The sequence below is a fragment of the Hippopotamus amphibius genome, chromosome 7 (assembly GCF_030028045.1).
Source record: "Hippopotamus amphibius kiboko isolate mHipAmp2 chromosome 7, mHipAmp2.hap2, whole genome shotgun sequence".
Taxonomy (NCBI): Eukaryota; Metazoa; Chordata; class Mammalia; order Artiodactyla; family Hippopotamidae; genus Hippopotamus; species Hippopotamus amphibius.
The window spans coordinates 37,705,911-37,722,911 of NC_080192.1; the positions used below are offsets into that span (position 1 = coordinate 37,705,911).

Below are 17,001 nucleotides of genomic sequence, written 5' to 3' on the forward strand. Positions count from 1 at the left end.
GTAAGAGCATGTGTGGGTGTTTACTAAGTAATATCAAATAGTCATTAAAAATAGAAATCAGCTTCAAACAAATATTTTCGTAGGCCTAATACAATTTACTAAACGTTAGTAATAAATATAGGACTGGTATGTATTGCTTTAGGCAAATGATGACCATATTGAAAAATCCTGGCCAGGAAGTTCCCCAGAGTAATGAGTGTCCCTTCCATTCATGTAACTCAATCAGGCAGTAATGATGGAAAAGATAACTTTTTAAATCAGTTCTGTGCTCTAAGAAGGAACTGAGGACACTAAACAGTGTCTAGTATTTAAACATGCTCAAGTCTCTCTTTAAACAACCATTAATGTTCCATTTTTGAAGAAGTCATTTCTGAATCCCCCACATTGATTTAGGTTGTAGATGCTCATTGTACCATGTACTTCCCTTAATAGCATCTGTAACTATCTTCATTGAGAAATAATTCCACAGATACCAATAATTCCAGTAGGGTACTGGTGATCTTGCATACTGCTTTATCTTCATTGCACAGTGCTTGGTGCATAATAGACACTTGACATGAAACTATATAATGAATGAATGAATGAATGTATTCTCTCTCTCTCTGTCTCTCTGTCTCTCTCTCTCACACACACAAACACACACTTCTGAAGCAAATGGCCTTCAAAACTACTGGCAATAAAATTTTCCTCTTAAGCTTTAAAAAAAGTACCACTAAGTTGAGTTTTTAAATATTTGAGGAATGGTACAAGAAGGAGAGGTAGAGAAATGGAAAAAAAAAAGAGAAGAGCTCATGATGGTGGTCACTGTCCCCTTTAAATCGCTGAATACACAGAGCCACCCATTCCCCTCCTAGGAGGCCTTCACTTGTCTTCTCCAGGGATCAGGAAAAGCAAGCACCTTAGATGCTGCCACTGCCTATTACCTGTGCTGGAAAACATTATGCCTTGCATTAAAACTATGTATCCATCTTTTGTAATATCTCTGTATTACCAAACTGTGGTGACGTATGCCAACAATTCATTTGCAGAGTTCAAAACTGACTCCAGTATGGAAACTCAAAAATGAATTTTGTGTGTCCGTGCAAACACACACACACGCACACACACACACTTAAAAGTAGACATCAAATAGAAATTTTAAAAAAAATACTAGTAGTCTTTTGGGACAGAGACAATTTTCATGACCTTACGTATATACAAACTTGATGCAGAGTGTAGTTGCAATAAAGATAAGAACAGTAGAGAGCACTACATGCATTAACATTTAAATATTCTTTTGAATACTAGCTAGTAATGACATTTAATGAGAATAGTATCTCATTTTAAATTCTACTTAGAGTTTTCTCTGATTAGTGAATCAATGTGTTAATTTGAAAAAATAAGGGACTTAAACACCTTCTTGTGTTTTCATTGTGTTCCTCTCTCATTTCGTTTGGTGGAAATAAAATCTTCAAAAAAAAAAAAATATCCAAAAGTGGATTTTTTAAAGCTTTTATTTTTTAACTTGCTTTAGACATATATACTGTGGGCTTCTCAGCTGAAAATTGCGGCGGTCATCATTGCTTTACTGGATTGCTTGGTGGTGCATCATTCCACATATTTTGAAGATAAAAATGGTCATCAGTCTATGGCAAATAGTCTTTTTCAGTCACTTAGGCACTTTAGGTTTTAGAATTTCAATTAAATATGACAATTCTATAGATAAGAGGTATCAATGGGCATGGGATAGACTGCATACAATGAAACAGGAATAAAATGGCCGCAGGTATTATAGGGTGAGAACATATCATTGAAAAGGGCCACATTAGCACTGGGTTATACAGAAGTACACAGCTATAACTGTGTGAAACTCATGCTCATAAAGATGACATAAACAAGAAAGATTTTCATTCCTAACACTGTTTAAGATAGGAAAAACCTAGAAACAACCAGGAAGTTCATCTGGAAGAGAAGGTTTCAATGGGATTTTTTGAAGGAGTTAAGAGGAATTTTACATATATAATGTATTGATATGAAAATACCACTAGATAAAATAATCAAGGTGTAAAATATGGTGTATAAGGCTACTCGAGTTTTTAAAAAGGTGTGTGAACACACATTTGTGTGTATATACATATATATGTGTATGTATGTATAATTTCTGAAAGAAGATACACAAAAAAAATCGCTGTTAATATTGGGTTACTTGTGGTATGCTTTTGTAATACCCACTGAGAATTGTTTTCCATGTGCATTGTCTTACGCTTAACATTTCAAAACAAAATTCCTCGTTAAAAAGAAAATATAATATATGAATTATATAAAAGACTTAATAGTTTACTTGCTGGTCGTAGGTTAAAAATGGCAGAGATTTGCTTACTTTCTCAATTTATTTGAGATTGCTTTGATTTGGGGTCTAGACAAAAATTTCTGTTTGGCTTGATTTGCCACTACTGATCTATGCAAAATTTGAGGTGACAGGAACCTGAAGATATTTAGAGGTAAAACATTTTTCATTTGCCTTATTTTTTTGAGTTTTTATTCTAGTTAAATCCTCAAGAAACCAAAATAAAATCATAATTGTATTTATTATGCAAGTAAATGATTTGAGCAAGAAGTAAAATTAAGAAATCGGTGAAAGAGGAAATTTCTCAGAGATACTGTATTTCAGGTCGTGAATCTATCTTGCATAGCTGTGGACTCGGGAATGGCACAATAAGACAAAAAGCATCAGAAACATCCACCTACACGAGCAAGGGGATAAGAGTTCATCAAGGACCAGAAAAGCAGGGAAGGCAGAGAAGCAGAGAATGAGGCACTTAGTTTAAGAAAAGCATAATTTGACCCCACTGAGAAGTTTTAGGAAAAAGATATTATACTTTATGCTTCGGGTTGAGCCTAAGGAATATCATATTTAAATGCAGACCAATTAAAATTGTAGTAATTTTTGCTTTAGAGCATTGGAGGATAAAAACAAGAGTTTATAACTCTCTCCTGAATGTGCTGTCCATGCTAATGTTGCATTTTGCTCTCAAACTTGTTAATTACTGGCAGTATGGCCCTCAACGCACCTACAGTAAATTCTGTTACTGCCTCAATTACTGTTCTGTGTCACGATCTGGGAAGAATCTGAAGATGCCCTTTTCATCTGTTTCTTTCTAATAGTCCTAATTAGTTCCATTGTACCAGAATTCAAGAGAAATAAGTTTGGCAGGATTAAGAAAAAAAATGAAATTCAGGAATTGAGGAAAAAGCCATTTAAACCATATTTTAAATAAAGCTAAAGTCTGAAACAAACAAATAAGCCTTGAACATCCTTAGTGTCCTTTTTAAGGATCAAGGCAATAGAGTTCTCTCATCATTATGGTAAGATTCTCTAGCAACATAGGCACCCAATTATAATAACCACATCCCTCCTTTTCTTTAGTTCTCATGAAATCCCACAGAATATCCTGGTCCACTTGGTTAGCAATCTTTTGATTCAAAATTGCAAAGAGTAGCTTTCCTCCTCAAAGGTGTGACATTTTATTATCCACATACAGGAAAGAAAATATCTCCAAGTCTCCTTTAAAAGTGAATGTAAACTGCCTCCAGAAAGCATTCAAAGAATCTGGACATTTACTGTGTATGCCTTTAACATATACAAATTTATGTTATCACTTATTCTTGTTGATACATCATTGTGTAATTAACTCTATGCCTTTCCATCTATTTCCTTTCCAAATATTTTGTAATTCCTCAAAAATAACATGAATGTCTCATTTCTTCTAACTCCATCCCAGGTCCAGCATCCTAGTCAGTACTCCATCAAATACAGGGTAGATATGTTATTTATTAAAATTTTCTATTCAATACAGTGTGACATTTTCTGATCATTCTAATGTTGCCTGCTCCCTGCTGCATATTTCATCACAACTTTCTATTTTATTTTCTTTGTGGACTTTGTGGTGTGCTGGTAAACATTTAACAACTAGCTTTCTGGAGGAAAAAGAAAGTTTCCATATGTAGTATTTGCCAATATCCATGGTGAAATACTCCCACCATGGCCAGTCTAAAGATACCAGCATGATGTCATGAAAAGTGATGTTGGGGTAAGATGCACATAATTGGGTCTTGCATAACAGTGTGAACAGGCTTCAGCATATCACTGTGGTTCTTAACTACTACCTGAGATTATCTGATTTATTGTTTATTTGTATTTTATCTGTTTCCTTCATAAACACTAAGCTCCATAAAGAAAGGCCCTCCCTCCATGTTTACCACTGAACATAGAACAGTGTCTAGCATATACAGTAGCAGGTGCATCATAGACACTTGTTGGATAAAAGCATAATTGTAGACTTAATTTAATATATTAAAATTTCTTAAAATGGAATGGTAAGAAAAATATGTTTAAAAAACCATTAAAGTTTGTGGGTTCTAAAAGTTCAGAAATATCTCCTGAGTAGATGAGAGAAAGAGATGAGTCCAAGTATCACTTTTTAAAAAAATTTATTTTATTTATTGGCTGCGTTGGGTCTTTGTTGCTGTGGGGGCTGTCTCCAGTTGCAGAGAGCAGGGGCTACTCTTCGATGCAGTGTGAGGGCTTCTCATTGAGCCTGGCTTCTCTTGTCGCGGAGCATGGACTCTAGGGGCACGAGCTTCAGTAGTTGTGGCACACGGGCTCAATAGTTGTGGCTCTCGGGCTCCAGAGCACAGGCTCAGTAGTTGTGGCACACGGGCTTTGTTGCTCTGCAGCATGTGGGAATCTTCCTGGACCAGGGCTCAAACCTGTGTCCCCTGCACTGGCAGACATATTCTTAATCACTGTGCCACCAGGGAAGTCCTCAGTATCACTTTTAAAAGTCATTTTATCTTGCCTCTCTTGCATCTATTAGGCTTTCCCAGTGGTGTAAAATATGAGGTTGGGGTGCATAAAGAAAAAGAAGAAAATTGTAAGCTTTGGATTTAAATTTCATTATAAAAGATCAGTCATAACTTCTAACTGTGAAAATAGAAAAATGTTCATTTCAAAATGAAACAAAAACATCATATTATATTCTATGAATTAAATAAGCATAAATAAAACATCCTATTACCAGAAAGACTTTGCACTTATTATATGTGCTATTGCCTATGGCAGAATCAGAGCAAATATTAATTATTATATTTATTATTTGCATGATAACTGGTAATGCAAAATAATGCAGATAAGACCCTGCAAGTGAGGATTAACTATTCAGATTTCAGAATTCTTTCAGAATTTTTAAAAATTTCTTTTGAAAGAATTGAAAAATAATTAAAATCAACACTTTATACTTTTATTTCATCTTCAATTTTCTAACATCCAACACTGAATTAGTAACTATTTCATTCTAATGTTAGTAATTTTTAATGCAGATGCTACAACACAATTTTTTTTCTTAGCCTGGATAGTCTTTGTTTATTTCATTGTATGATGGGCACAAAGGAATTCATGAAAGGTTCATTACATTTCTGTTAATTACATTATCTTTCACAACCTGACTCTCAGTGGCCCTCTTTAGGCTTGTTTTTCTTATGCTCCAAATTGAACTGCCTATTTTGCCCAAATACACACCATGTCTGCTCTCCCATCGCTGGCTTTTCTCTCCTGCTTCTCAGAATGGCCTTTTCCCTTATCTCTGTCTTTTGTAATCCTGACATTATTCTAGACTCAATGCAGTCCTCAAATTATTCATTCTTTGCACAGCACATAGTCACTAATTCATCTCTTTCTTGATTGTTTCTTAGTTTGTTTATTGTCTTTCTCTCCCACATAGAATATAAGCCAAGTGAGAACAGGGCCTTTTCTTGTTCACTGCAATATCCCAGTGCGTGGAACAGTGTCTAGGATATAGTAAGTACAGTATTTGTTGAATGAAGACAGATAAGTAGTTATTAAAACAAGTCTAAGATTCAGATATTTTACCATGAACATATCTGCCACTCAGTTTAAAAAAACTCTGACAGAATAAATATAGTAAGATTCTCTATGATTATTCAAATAAACCACTAACATTTAGATTCCAAAGTATAGGTTGGTACTTCATCTTAATCTAGTGCTATTTTGACAAAGCTGTGAGAATTAAAGAAGATAACGTGATATCTTGAATCAGTCAGAAATAATTTCTAACACCCAAGGCTGAAAGAATTCCAGTTTGAAGGTGCTATTTTCCTCATATGAAACTGTGCTTATTATACTCCATTTATAATCTAACTAAACACATTTTCTTGGTATGCTAATGCTTTATGCAAACCTTCTCTTGATTTTTGTCATATAATTCACGAAGATTCAATTAAGTGAAACAGACCTTAACGTAACTTTGAATGAGTTTTTTAACAAGAACAGATTTTATATTCAAAGTAGGTAGTCATTTTAATATTAACCTGTATTTATATAAAATACAACCGGTATCGTAGCTCTTTCCTCCTTTGACCTAAATTTCCTCCATGTATTTCTCTCTTGAGTATATCTCAAGCATAACAAAAAAGAGAAAGGATATATGTATATATATGTGTATATGTATACACACTCACATATGGAACTCTGAAATAAAAGGCTGAAATCACTAAATCTTGAATAATGCAAGATGAAGTGTGTTTCTCAGTGGAAAGCACAGGGGTTCTTGAATACAGGTGCTACTATTTTCAAGCAAGTTGCTTAACCTCTCTGAGTTTCAGTTTACTTATCTATAAAATGGGATAACAATACCTAATTCTCTGGGCTGAAAAGATAAACCAGTCTAGCTCCAAGCCTGGCACATATAAAGTATTCAATAAGTATTTCTGAATTAATGAATTTCATTGAAAATAAAGGTGCCACTGAAGTAAATTACTATATATTATTTAATGAAAAATTGCACTGATTGTGTAACCAAATAGCTAAAAGTATAATCACAGGTGTTTTTAACAATTCCCTGATTAATACACAACCAGGGGACTTCCTAGGTGGCACAGTGGGTAAGAATCTGCCTGCCAATGCAGGGGACACAGTTTCAATCCCTGCCCCAGGAAGATCCCACATGCCGCAGAGCAACTAAGCCCGTGCACCACAACTATTGAGCCTGCGCTCTAGAGCCCGTGAGCCACAACTATTAAGCCCATGTGCCGCAACTACTGAAGCCCATGCACCTAGAGCCCATGCTCTGCAACAAGAGAGGCCACCGCAATGAGAAGCCCGCACACCACTAGGAAGAGTAGCCCCCTGCTCACCACAACTAGAGAAAGCCCGTGTGCAGCAATGAAGACCCAACACAGCCAATAAAATAAATAAATAAATAAATAAATAAATAAATAAATAAATAAATAAAAATTAAAAAAAAAAAAAGAATGAGTCTTAAAAAAAAACCACACACAACCAGCAAAGCAACACACATATGAATAGACCAGGTATATTGACCTTGATGAAACAATGGTTGGTACAGGAGTGGTCCAGGCAGTTATTCAAGAGACCTAAGTATGGTCATATCTACCAAAGCAATAGAATAGATTAAGAATATTTTCTTATGTTTCTGCATGTCTCAAATAGAAATTCACAAATATTATTAGGGACAGTAGTAACTTATTCATCCTTCATTAAAAAAAACAAAATCTAACAGATAATAAATTGTTTATTATTCATTTCCTACACCTGTGCAGACATACGCTAAAGGCATTGAACTTGCCATTACTAGAAATAATAACTAACAAATATATGGTGATTTGTGCTTTCTCTTCCTCTCTTTTTCAATCCTTACAAAAACCCTACAGAGTCAACATGGTAGAGGGAGAATGGAAGAGTAAATTTTCAATTAGGGAGCTCAAAGCATAAATCCAGAAACATGCTATTAAATGTTTGGTGCTGAGGATACATCAGGAAACAGAAAGACAAAAAGCCTACCTTCATGGACTTCACAATGTGGGATTTGTGTTGAAATTATGGCTTTTAGATTTATGAATCAAGCCACTCAAATACATATTCATAATAAAGTATGTTGTTAAGAACATTAGTGGCCAAGGGATTTGTATGTTCTTTTCATCCTCAGTTATTGAATGAGGTTCGATATTTTGTGCAAAGCCTTGGAACATACTCTGTTGTTATTGTCCACAATTCAACTTCTTTCTGTTGTTTGATGTAGGGGATGTGAATAATGATAATCAACCAAAATTATTGCTTCTTCCTCTCTCACACAGCACTTCCTTTCTACGGTGCTTAGAGCACTTACTGCTCTCATTCTTGCTCAGATCTTGCTGGTATTCTCACATCCTGCTCATTATTTGTCTCCCAACTGGTACCAAGCACTGTCTAGAAAAAGGGCCATGTCTGATTAATCTTTGCACGGCCAGCGCCTAGCAGAGTGCTTGCCATACAGTTCAGGTGGGATGGATGTTTGTTGTTTGAATATATTTGTATATACTTTACTGTTTTCAAAGCACATACATGTGCGTGATCTCACCAGACCCTCACAAACCTCAGTGAGATTGCAGGGAAGAATTAGTTCCCTCATTTTACAGAATCTCAGTGAGATTGAAGATTACAAATGCCCTTGTCTGACAGTCCTACATGAAGAAACTAGGGATCAGTGAGAGATTATATGATTTCTGGAGAGCACATAACTAACTTGAATTTCAAGATCAGGTTCTTTCTAAACAGTAAATGAAAATATAGGCATGCTGGACTATTATTTTCAGTATGTATTTAAGGTCTGTTAGGTGTTTGGCCAATCATCTTTGACTTTCTCAAATCACTGGTGAAATCTTGTTAGTTTTTTTTCAAATGTAAACCATGAGATGGGAAAGGTCTTCAGAAACCATCCATATTGTAATCAGAAGACAATGACGTAGATTTTATGCAAATGTTTTGCTGTAAAAGAGTGCCTGTCTTCAGGAGTATATTACTAGCCAAAACAATTCTGCTCTGTCATAGGGAAGGTGATAGAGGCAGCTTTCCCATTTCCAATCCTGAACCCATAGTCATCACCATTCTGCTTACACAAAATTTCTATATGCCTCTTAATTCTTGATCAGAAACAATGAGAGTCCCTACAGTGGCAAGACAGTGAAAAAGGTCTGTTGGGGTGAAAGGGTCACAGCCAATATTTGAAGGTTCTAGTAACTGAATCTTAATCAACTGACTCTAAAGTCACCCTTTTAAAAACATCATCTCCCTCTAGATTCCAGGCTACTGGAAGGTAGGGACTGTATTGACTTGGGCCACGGCCTAGTTCAATTCCTGTCACATATGTTAATTAATCAGCAAGTGGCAAAGTGCTAGGGACGTGTTTTTCAAACTTAGTGCTAGAAACGTCTCTTTGTGTTTTTAATTTTTTTGTCTTTGTGATTTTTAATTTAAAACCATTATTAAGAAGTTTGCCTGTAAGATAAGTTATTTTCTAGGCAATATACTCAGGTCCTTAATGGAGACCTAGTGATGGAACTCTGGCTTTAAGTCAGTTATCTGGTGTACTGGTAAAAGTCAACATTCCAAAATAAACTTTTAACAGAAATTAACAGCAACTACAGTTAAACCCCAACATTCCTGAACTAGAAGCATTTTCTCTCTAGGGGATGGGATTAATGGGTTGACAAATTCTCTTAATCCGAAAAAAATCATCTCTGCCTCCCTCCCCTCTATCCCTCCTTTTCATTCTTCTCCCTCCCCCCAAACGCACGTACACTCTGACCATTTTATTTGAGTGGAAAGTTGAAAGAAAGCAACACACTAGCTACACCCATCCAACGGTCCTTGGGGTGGAATAGCAAAGTTCTAGGGCAGAGCCTTCCTTCCCAGAGCCAGCGATGTATTCGCTCTCCGATACCTGCTCCGCTTCACGCCGCATCTGAAGGTCTGCCCGCCGGGGAACAGTTGCGTCTCCATCTGGCTGCCAACCCACCCAAGCTTTCTTTTCCTCCACCACCACCACCTTCCCTCCTTCCCCCCTCCTCCCGCTCCTTTCCGTCTTCCCTCTCCACCCCGCCCCCAATCTCCTCCTCTTTTTCTCACTACAAGCGGTTGCTGATGCTGAAGCCGAGCGTCACTTCGGCTCCCACGGCAGACATGGCGACATTGACAGTGGTCCAGCCGCTCACTCTGGACAGAGGTAAGGGAGAGGCTCGCCCGCCAGGCCGCTGAGTCCCCTCTGCCTCCCCCTCTGGCCCCGCCAACTCCCACCGGGACCGCCGGACGCGCTCGGGCAGCGGGAGCCAGGGCAGCGAGGACGAGCCAAGAAGGCTTTCGCGCCGAGAGCAGGATACTTTCTTCCCCTTTCTCTGCCCGCCACGTCCCCGCTGCCCCTTCACGCTGCACTCGCCCGGCCCAGGGGTGCCTTCGCCTGGCTCTGGCGCCCCCGCCGCCACTCCCAGCCCCTCGCCGGGTCGCCTCCGGGCCGCCGGCTTTGTTGGAGCGGAGGCGCTGGGACCGCTAGGCGCCCGCCCGGGGCTTGGGGTTGGTGAGGGGCCAGGAGGAATCTTGCCGTGCCGAGCGAGGGCTTCTGCAGCCGGAGACCGGGGAGGAAGGAAGTTTGTCCCGGCTCTGGGCGGCGAGGGTCGGTCCGGCTGCGGGTGCCCGGGTAGCCGCCCGGGGGCAGGCAAGGCGAACCCCGGGTGGCCTGTGCCGGGGCGCACGGCGGCTGGGTTGCCGCGGCGGGGAGCTGCCCTGGGCCGAAAGGGCAACGCGGAGCGCGGGCAGCCGTGCCGGGGCCGGGGGCGCAGCGGGGCGGCCGCCGCGCCCGGCTCTCCCGGGCTTCGCGCTTCGAAGGCGGCAGGGGTCGCGTCTGCCCCCGCCACCGGCGGCTCTCTGGCGGTGGCAACTCACAGTTTCTCCTGCCCCAGCCAGCCTCGTTCTCTCCCAGCCCGGTGCCACCGCCGTGCCCGGGCTGCGGAAGGCGCTGGGACGCAGCTCAGGCTGGATTGCGATTCAACTTTTGACCTGCGACCCTGTGCGTCCTGTTCTCTGACTTGACTGGGGAAGCAGTGTTTGCTTCCTTCTCAGGATCTCCCCAAGCCTAAGGATGGAATCCTCCGCTGCGATCGCGGCCTCTCCGGTGCATTGGTGCGGGGTTATGTACCTGTCCTTGGGTGTTCGAGTTTCCTTTCTGGCTTCCAACGTCCAAGTTATGAATGCGCTGGAGGCTCACGGCTCTGCAGCGGAGGACACCTGCTTGTCCTGGTCCGCAGCGGCCGGATTTAGGACCCTGGGCGGCCATTTGGAAATAGTGTGCTCATATGAAAATGATTTAGTCCGATGTGCCTCTAAAAATATTCTTTCTAGCGGATTAAACTGGACCGTGGGTCAAGGCAAAAGAGCATCCTGCTGCAAGTACAGTGTAAAAGCCAGTGCAAACTTAGGAGGTTTTTAATTTGGAGAGATTGTGGGTGACTTTAACGCAATCTCTTGGCGCCAGAACGGATCTTGTGTGGTGCCCATAGCAACCTTACTTGGGGTAGGAGCCTAAAGATTAAAAAAAAATGATTTTATGTTGGGAGAAAATGTTGGTTTGCAAGCTAGTAAATTAATAACAATAGTTTAAAAGGTCAGAAATCCATTGCATAATCCATGATTTCTCCCCAGTATCATCATCTGCACTAAGCAGGATAAATCCATTGCCTCTAAGAACCAAGCAGATGGCAAGCTATTAGAAATTATGGATTTCCCAAGTATTTCTGTTTTAATGTAATGAGATCTTATATTGTCCCATTCCTAAATCACAGTCTTTAAACATCCCAAGTAAAACGACTGCATTAGGAGAGAAAACAAACAAGCAAACAAACTCCGAGAAAATTGCACACCTGAGCAATTTTACATAGTACCACTACTAAAAACATTTCACTTTGGGGGTCTTACCTTAAATGCCTGGATTAGTTGTGGAGAGGAAGTGCAATCAAACTAAGATCTCTTCTTAAAGTTTGTTCTTGCTCACAGCCAGACTGTACCTGTCCTTCCCAGTTATGATTAGGTTCATGGAATAAGTAGTTCAAGAGGCAGGATGGGTGAGACTGTGAATGTACCTGAATCAATTCACCAGCAGATCACTGCGAGGTCTATAATTTACAGATGGTGGGTTATTGGCATCATTAATGTGCATGAAGTCAATGCATATTAATAATTTCCTCTCTAGATTATTAAAATATGATTAATTGATTAATTACATCATTAGATTGATGAAATAAACTCATGAAAATTTCCCTAGAAAAAAATAAAAATCTCCTAAAAGAGAGAGCCCAATAATGCTTACCCTGCTCCCAGTTGTAACTCTGATACTTACTTTGGAGGAGTTGGTTAGCCTCTTTGGGCATCAGTTTTCCTCTGTGGCACATAAGGAGTTTAGATTAAATGATTCTGACGCTGTGCAGCTTTAAGTCTAGAATTCAATGAATTAAAATTAGGACTCAGTTTCTGGTCACCTACTGGAAGATTTTGCAAATCACTTCCTCTCCCACCTCTTCCAGGTATCCTTTGATGTGCTTTGAGGTCACCCACTACTTTGACCTCATCAAAGCATTTCTCAAACTCTGTTGCATCTATCTCCTCATTGAATGGAACTCCTTCAATGAGGGAAGAGACCATTTCTAAATTCATCTTTGTGTTCTCAGTGCCTGCCGTAGTCCCTGACCACAAAATTAATGTAAATTTGTATAAGTGAACTAAGGATCGCAATGACTTAAGCGCTGTTAAAATAGGGGTTTCATAGTGAACAGAGTTACAGCTCATAGACTCACAACATTTTGCCCCTGGGAAGAATGGTAGGGAGAACAGAGGCCAGTGGTTCTTAATGCACTTGACAGATTTCCATCAGCAACCATAGCTCACTAAGCTGTGATTATTAACCAAGGGGGATTGTGGCAGGTGGGCAAATGAGAGAAAAGAAAGAAGATGCTTCATAAAGCCTCCCAAGGACATCTCATCAACCAAACCTGCATACATAATCCATATGTATTCTGCTGGTTCTTTTCTGGCATCTTCATTTTTGAGATGAAAAACATGAAAGAAGCAATGCTAAAAGATGTTTTCAAAGCTGCTGTACTAGTTAGTGGGAGATTTTATGCTAAAATCTAATTTATCTTGTTTGATGCCCTTTGGCATTATCAACCGATTCTCCTGGAATCTTCAGGGCAGAGGTTTTAAGCAAACAACTCAAAGTTATGGCTTGAAATTTAGACTGACCCCTCCCAGAGTTCAAAAGATATTATCTGCAAGTAAGAAACTCAGAAGTCTGTTCTAGCTTCCTGGGTCTTGAGTGCGAAGCAAGCCTTTGCCAGAATCCGGCTGGCCCCTGAAAGGACAAACAGGGTGGCTTCAAGTTTTCACTGCTCTGTGTATATCCCAAACTCCTTTCCATCTACCACGAAGACCTCAGATTAACTCTTTGGGGGCATATGGTGGCTATGGTCACAGCAGGTTCCTGTTCACTCTGGTCCCAGTCCTTAGGATTACTTATTGAGTGCCTACCGCAAGTCAGACCCTACTGTGGGATTGCTGTATACTGGTGAGCTAAACAGACTACCACATAGTCTTCATGGTAATTAGAGCCTAAGGAGGAAAAGAAATTAAACACACACACACACACACACACACACACACAATTCATTCATTCATTTATTCACTCAATAAATATTCATTTATCACCTACTATATACAAGATGCAACAGGAATGCCAGAGACAAAGCTTCTGCTTTTATGATCCTTAGGAGCCTAGTGGGGGAAACATAATCAGTAAGGAATTCATTCATTCTTTCAACAATTTAAACAGTCTCTTGGCAAGCACTGTTTTAAGCAATGTGGTGGTCCTAATGAACAAAGTAGATAAAGCCTAATGGAGTTTACATACTAATGGGAGAACCACACACTGAACACATAGTTGCACAACTGTAAGTGTGAGTTGAGAAAAACTATGACTGAATCAAAGAGAGTAATGGGCTGCTCTTTGAAACATGATAGGCAGGGAAGGCCCTTTCCACTGTGTTGGTGACATTGGAGAAGAGACCTGAGGAAAGTGAGGAAGCAAACTTTGCAGATATCTGGAAGAATGTGCTCTGGAGAAGGACCTCACGTGTGCATCCTGGGAGCATCGAGAAAGTCAGCGTGAAAATGTGAGCACAGGGAAGAGTGGCAAAAAATGGGATTTGTGAATTGGTGGCCAGGGGCCAGATGACGTAGTTTATAATTAGGATTTTAGATTAGTTGAAAATGTGGAGTGATCTGAAAACAATAAACATGACAGGAGGATAGAGAATAATGGGGAACGACCTAGTTAAATGATTTTGGTCAAAGAAGACTCACTGAGAAAGTAAAATTTAATCTGAGTTCTGATGTATTAATAAGTTCCTTAGGAAAAGCATTATGGGTTAAGGGAAGAATACATGAAAAAGCAGTTCCACACGTACAGCTTGGCTACCATCCCATTAATACATCCATAACCAATCAAATGATTGAAAAGAAAAATTACCAAGAAATAACAACACTCTAAGTATGCATTTGGGGTAGATATTTGGTTATAAGTAAACCAAGAAAATCTCAACTTTTTGTTTCTTATTGCTAGACTAAAACACTATATATTATAATTAGATTTTTAAAGGTATCTTGAGCATTGCAACTTACTTGTCACTATGCATAGATCTGCTTGTTGAACCCAAGTGGTCATAATATGAGATATATTCATTTTCAGTGTAATATTTTATATTAGACTGTGTTGTAGAAAATAGTAACTGTAATTTACCCTTGTGGCAAAGAGAAGATACTGATAAGGAGATTAGTGTGGAATCATCCCTTCCAGAATTTAAAATGTTCAGCGAAGTTCTTCCCTACACCTTTGCCCAGATTTTAATCTCTACAACCAGGAATGACCTTCAGCTAAAATCAAGGGAACAAAGCAAGGTGCAATCCATGATACTTAGTACCATCATAACAAAGAACATAGGAATACTTCACTGTATTAAAAACTGCATGGATTTAGGCACTTAAGTCCAGTAGATCCAACTCTCCTTCACCTTCCATCTCAAGGTCAGAAAAGATAATACAATGGAATTCTTTAAAATGTTACTTCTGCTTATCTTTTCACCCTGATTTTAAGCAGAATGGCTTTTTTAAACATATTATGACTTTTAAGGAAGTCTTTACATGACTTATAAAGAAGACTCAAAATCAACTCTTAGAGAAAAATGGATAATTAGAATAATTTCTTGGAGTAATTGAAACTGTGTAATTTTAAATACTTGAGACTTTGCTTATAACATGATCAGTAGTTTACAGTCTGCATTTAGGCACCTGTATAAAATAAAATGCTGGTGTCACAGCCACCGAACTTTTCTGTGAGTTAAATTCAACTTGAATACATTGCAAAAATGTAAATGTAAATCTTGATTTCTTGGATTCTAAAATAAGCTGTAATCTAAAATATTGATTAAACAAATTCTGATGCGTTTTCCTTTTAAAAAATTAAAACTTTTGTCTTTAAAAATTCTAATATAAAACCAAGTGCTTTTATTTTGTGGGTTTCAACCTTATGAAAAAAAAACATGAGTGCAAAAGTGGAATGCAAATGGAAGTCCCATGAGTGCCACACTTTTCATAGAATTTGTGATACATTAAAAATTTTCTCTCTTTCCTTTTCCCTTTTCAAGGCAAGTGGAGCTTATTACTTTACGTATTTCCCAATTCAAGCCTTGGGCAGCCTATAGCTTTTCTAATCAGCTATATTCACCAGTTTTTATAAAATCTGTACTTGCCTGAAAATTGCTTTTGTTCACAGTCCAAAGGGGTTTTCCTCTTCTCTCTCTCTCTGTTTTATATCCATTTATTTTTTAGCATGAGGAGAGATTAAGGAAGAAGGAAAGTAAAAATTAAGCTGGTCTTTATGTTGTTTTAAACTTGTATACCCTGATAGTTGTGGTCGGGAGGAAAGAGAGGGGCTGACTATATTTTATGGCTCTTGTCTTAAAGACTTTTTACATCAGCTGCCTTTTTTACATCTACAAACATTAAGTATTTGCTTTCTTTTTCATGTTTTCCATAAGCTTCACTAAACACTTAAAAAATATTTTTTATTGAATTTTTTTGCACATCAATATTTGAGTTTCTTTTTGCACTGTAGTTACAGAATATTTTCCAGGAGTCAGAATCGTGTCATATTCACTTTTTCCTTTTTGCTTGATAGTGAAAAGTTGCAAAGAGAAGGAACCAAATTTCTAAAAAGTCTTGATTATTGAAAAAGGTATTTTCCATTTAATAAGAGTTTTATACACAGTTTTAAAATTGAAATTGAAAAATTAATGATTGAACTTTCATAAAAAGAAATAGAAATCTGGTGAGTATCTTCCAGTTTGGTGTGTCAGCCATCCAAGCTCTGAGATGTATTTGGTGTGCTCTGGTCATTTATGAAAGCAATGCTTTTGTGTTTGGGGTGTTTTTTCAGGATCACAGCTAGGGCTTATCTATTTAGTAGGAAAAAGAGAACATTCATAGAGTAGTATCAAATGGGAAGATATGTACACTGAGTTTTAGGGATGCTATTATAGGTACAAAGCCAATACCACTTGGAGAGTATTCTTCACTTAGCTGTGACTCCTGTGTATTAGGATATAGTCTTCATCAGGTCAGAGACTATGCTGGATTTGTTCACATAGAGCTCAACACATTGTCTGGCACGTAGTTGGCACACTCTTAATATTGATTGAATAAATGAATGAATAAAATTGACTTAGTTGGACTAGCTATCATGGAGTCATTCTTAATGCTTAAAAAAAAAAAAAAGCCTTCCAACCTACAATAATGTAAAACCAGTGGCTGTCTTACTTTATCACTTTGCTTTGTGTGTGTATAGCAGACCTGACAGTGGAATGCTCTCCAGGGCCAAGAATGGATGTGAGGTGCTGGTGCTGATCCTTGTCCTTGTAGCCCTACTTCCATTGTTTGCATCCACCTGCTGTCTTAATTTAGCTGATTGAACCAGGCAAGTTAATGCCAGAATGCAACTGAAAAGGTTAAAAGAAAAAGAAAAGAAAAGAAAAGAAAAGGAGGGCTTGGCAGAATCCCTCCCACCCAACACA

The 17,001-nt window shown here is 38.8% G+C and overlaps 1 protein-coding gene across 2 annotated transcripts in view; it reads left to right on the forward strand.

Annotated features, from left to right (window-relative positions):
- LIN7A (lin-7 homolog A, crumbs cell polarity complex component) overlaps nucleotides 1–17,001 on the forward strand; it is a 212,543-nt gene that overhangs the window by 79,363 nt on the left and 116,179 nt on the right. The window contains exon 1 of one of the 2 annotated variants that reach the window (XM_057742108.1): nucleotides 9,767–10,058. The exons of the other annotated variant lie outside the window; for it this stretch is intronic. Within the exon in view, the coding sequence (XP_057598091.1) occupies nucleotides 9,977–10,058 (82 nt within the window). The 5' untranslated portion in view covers nucleotides 9,767–9,976. Of the gene's footprint in view, nucleotides 1–9,766; nucleotides 10,059–17,001 lie in introns of those variants that run through there. 2 annotated transcript variants of the gene reach the window in all.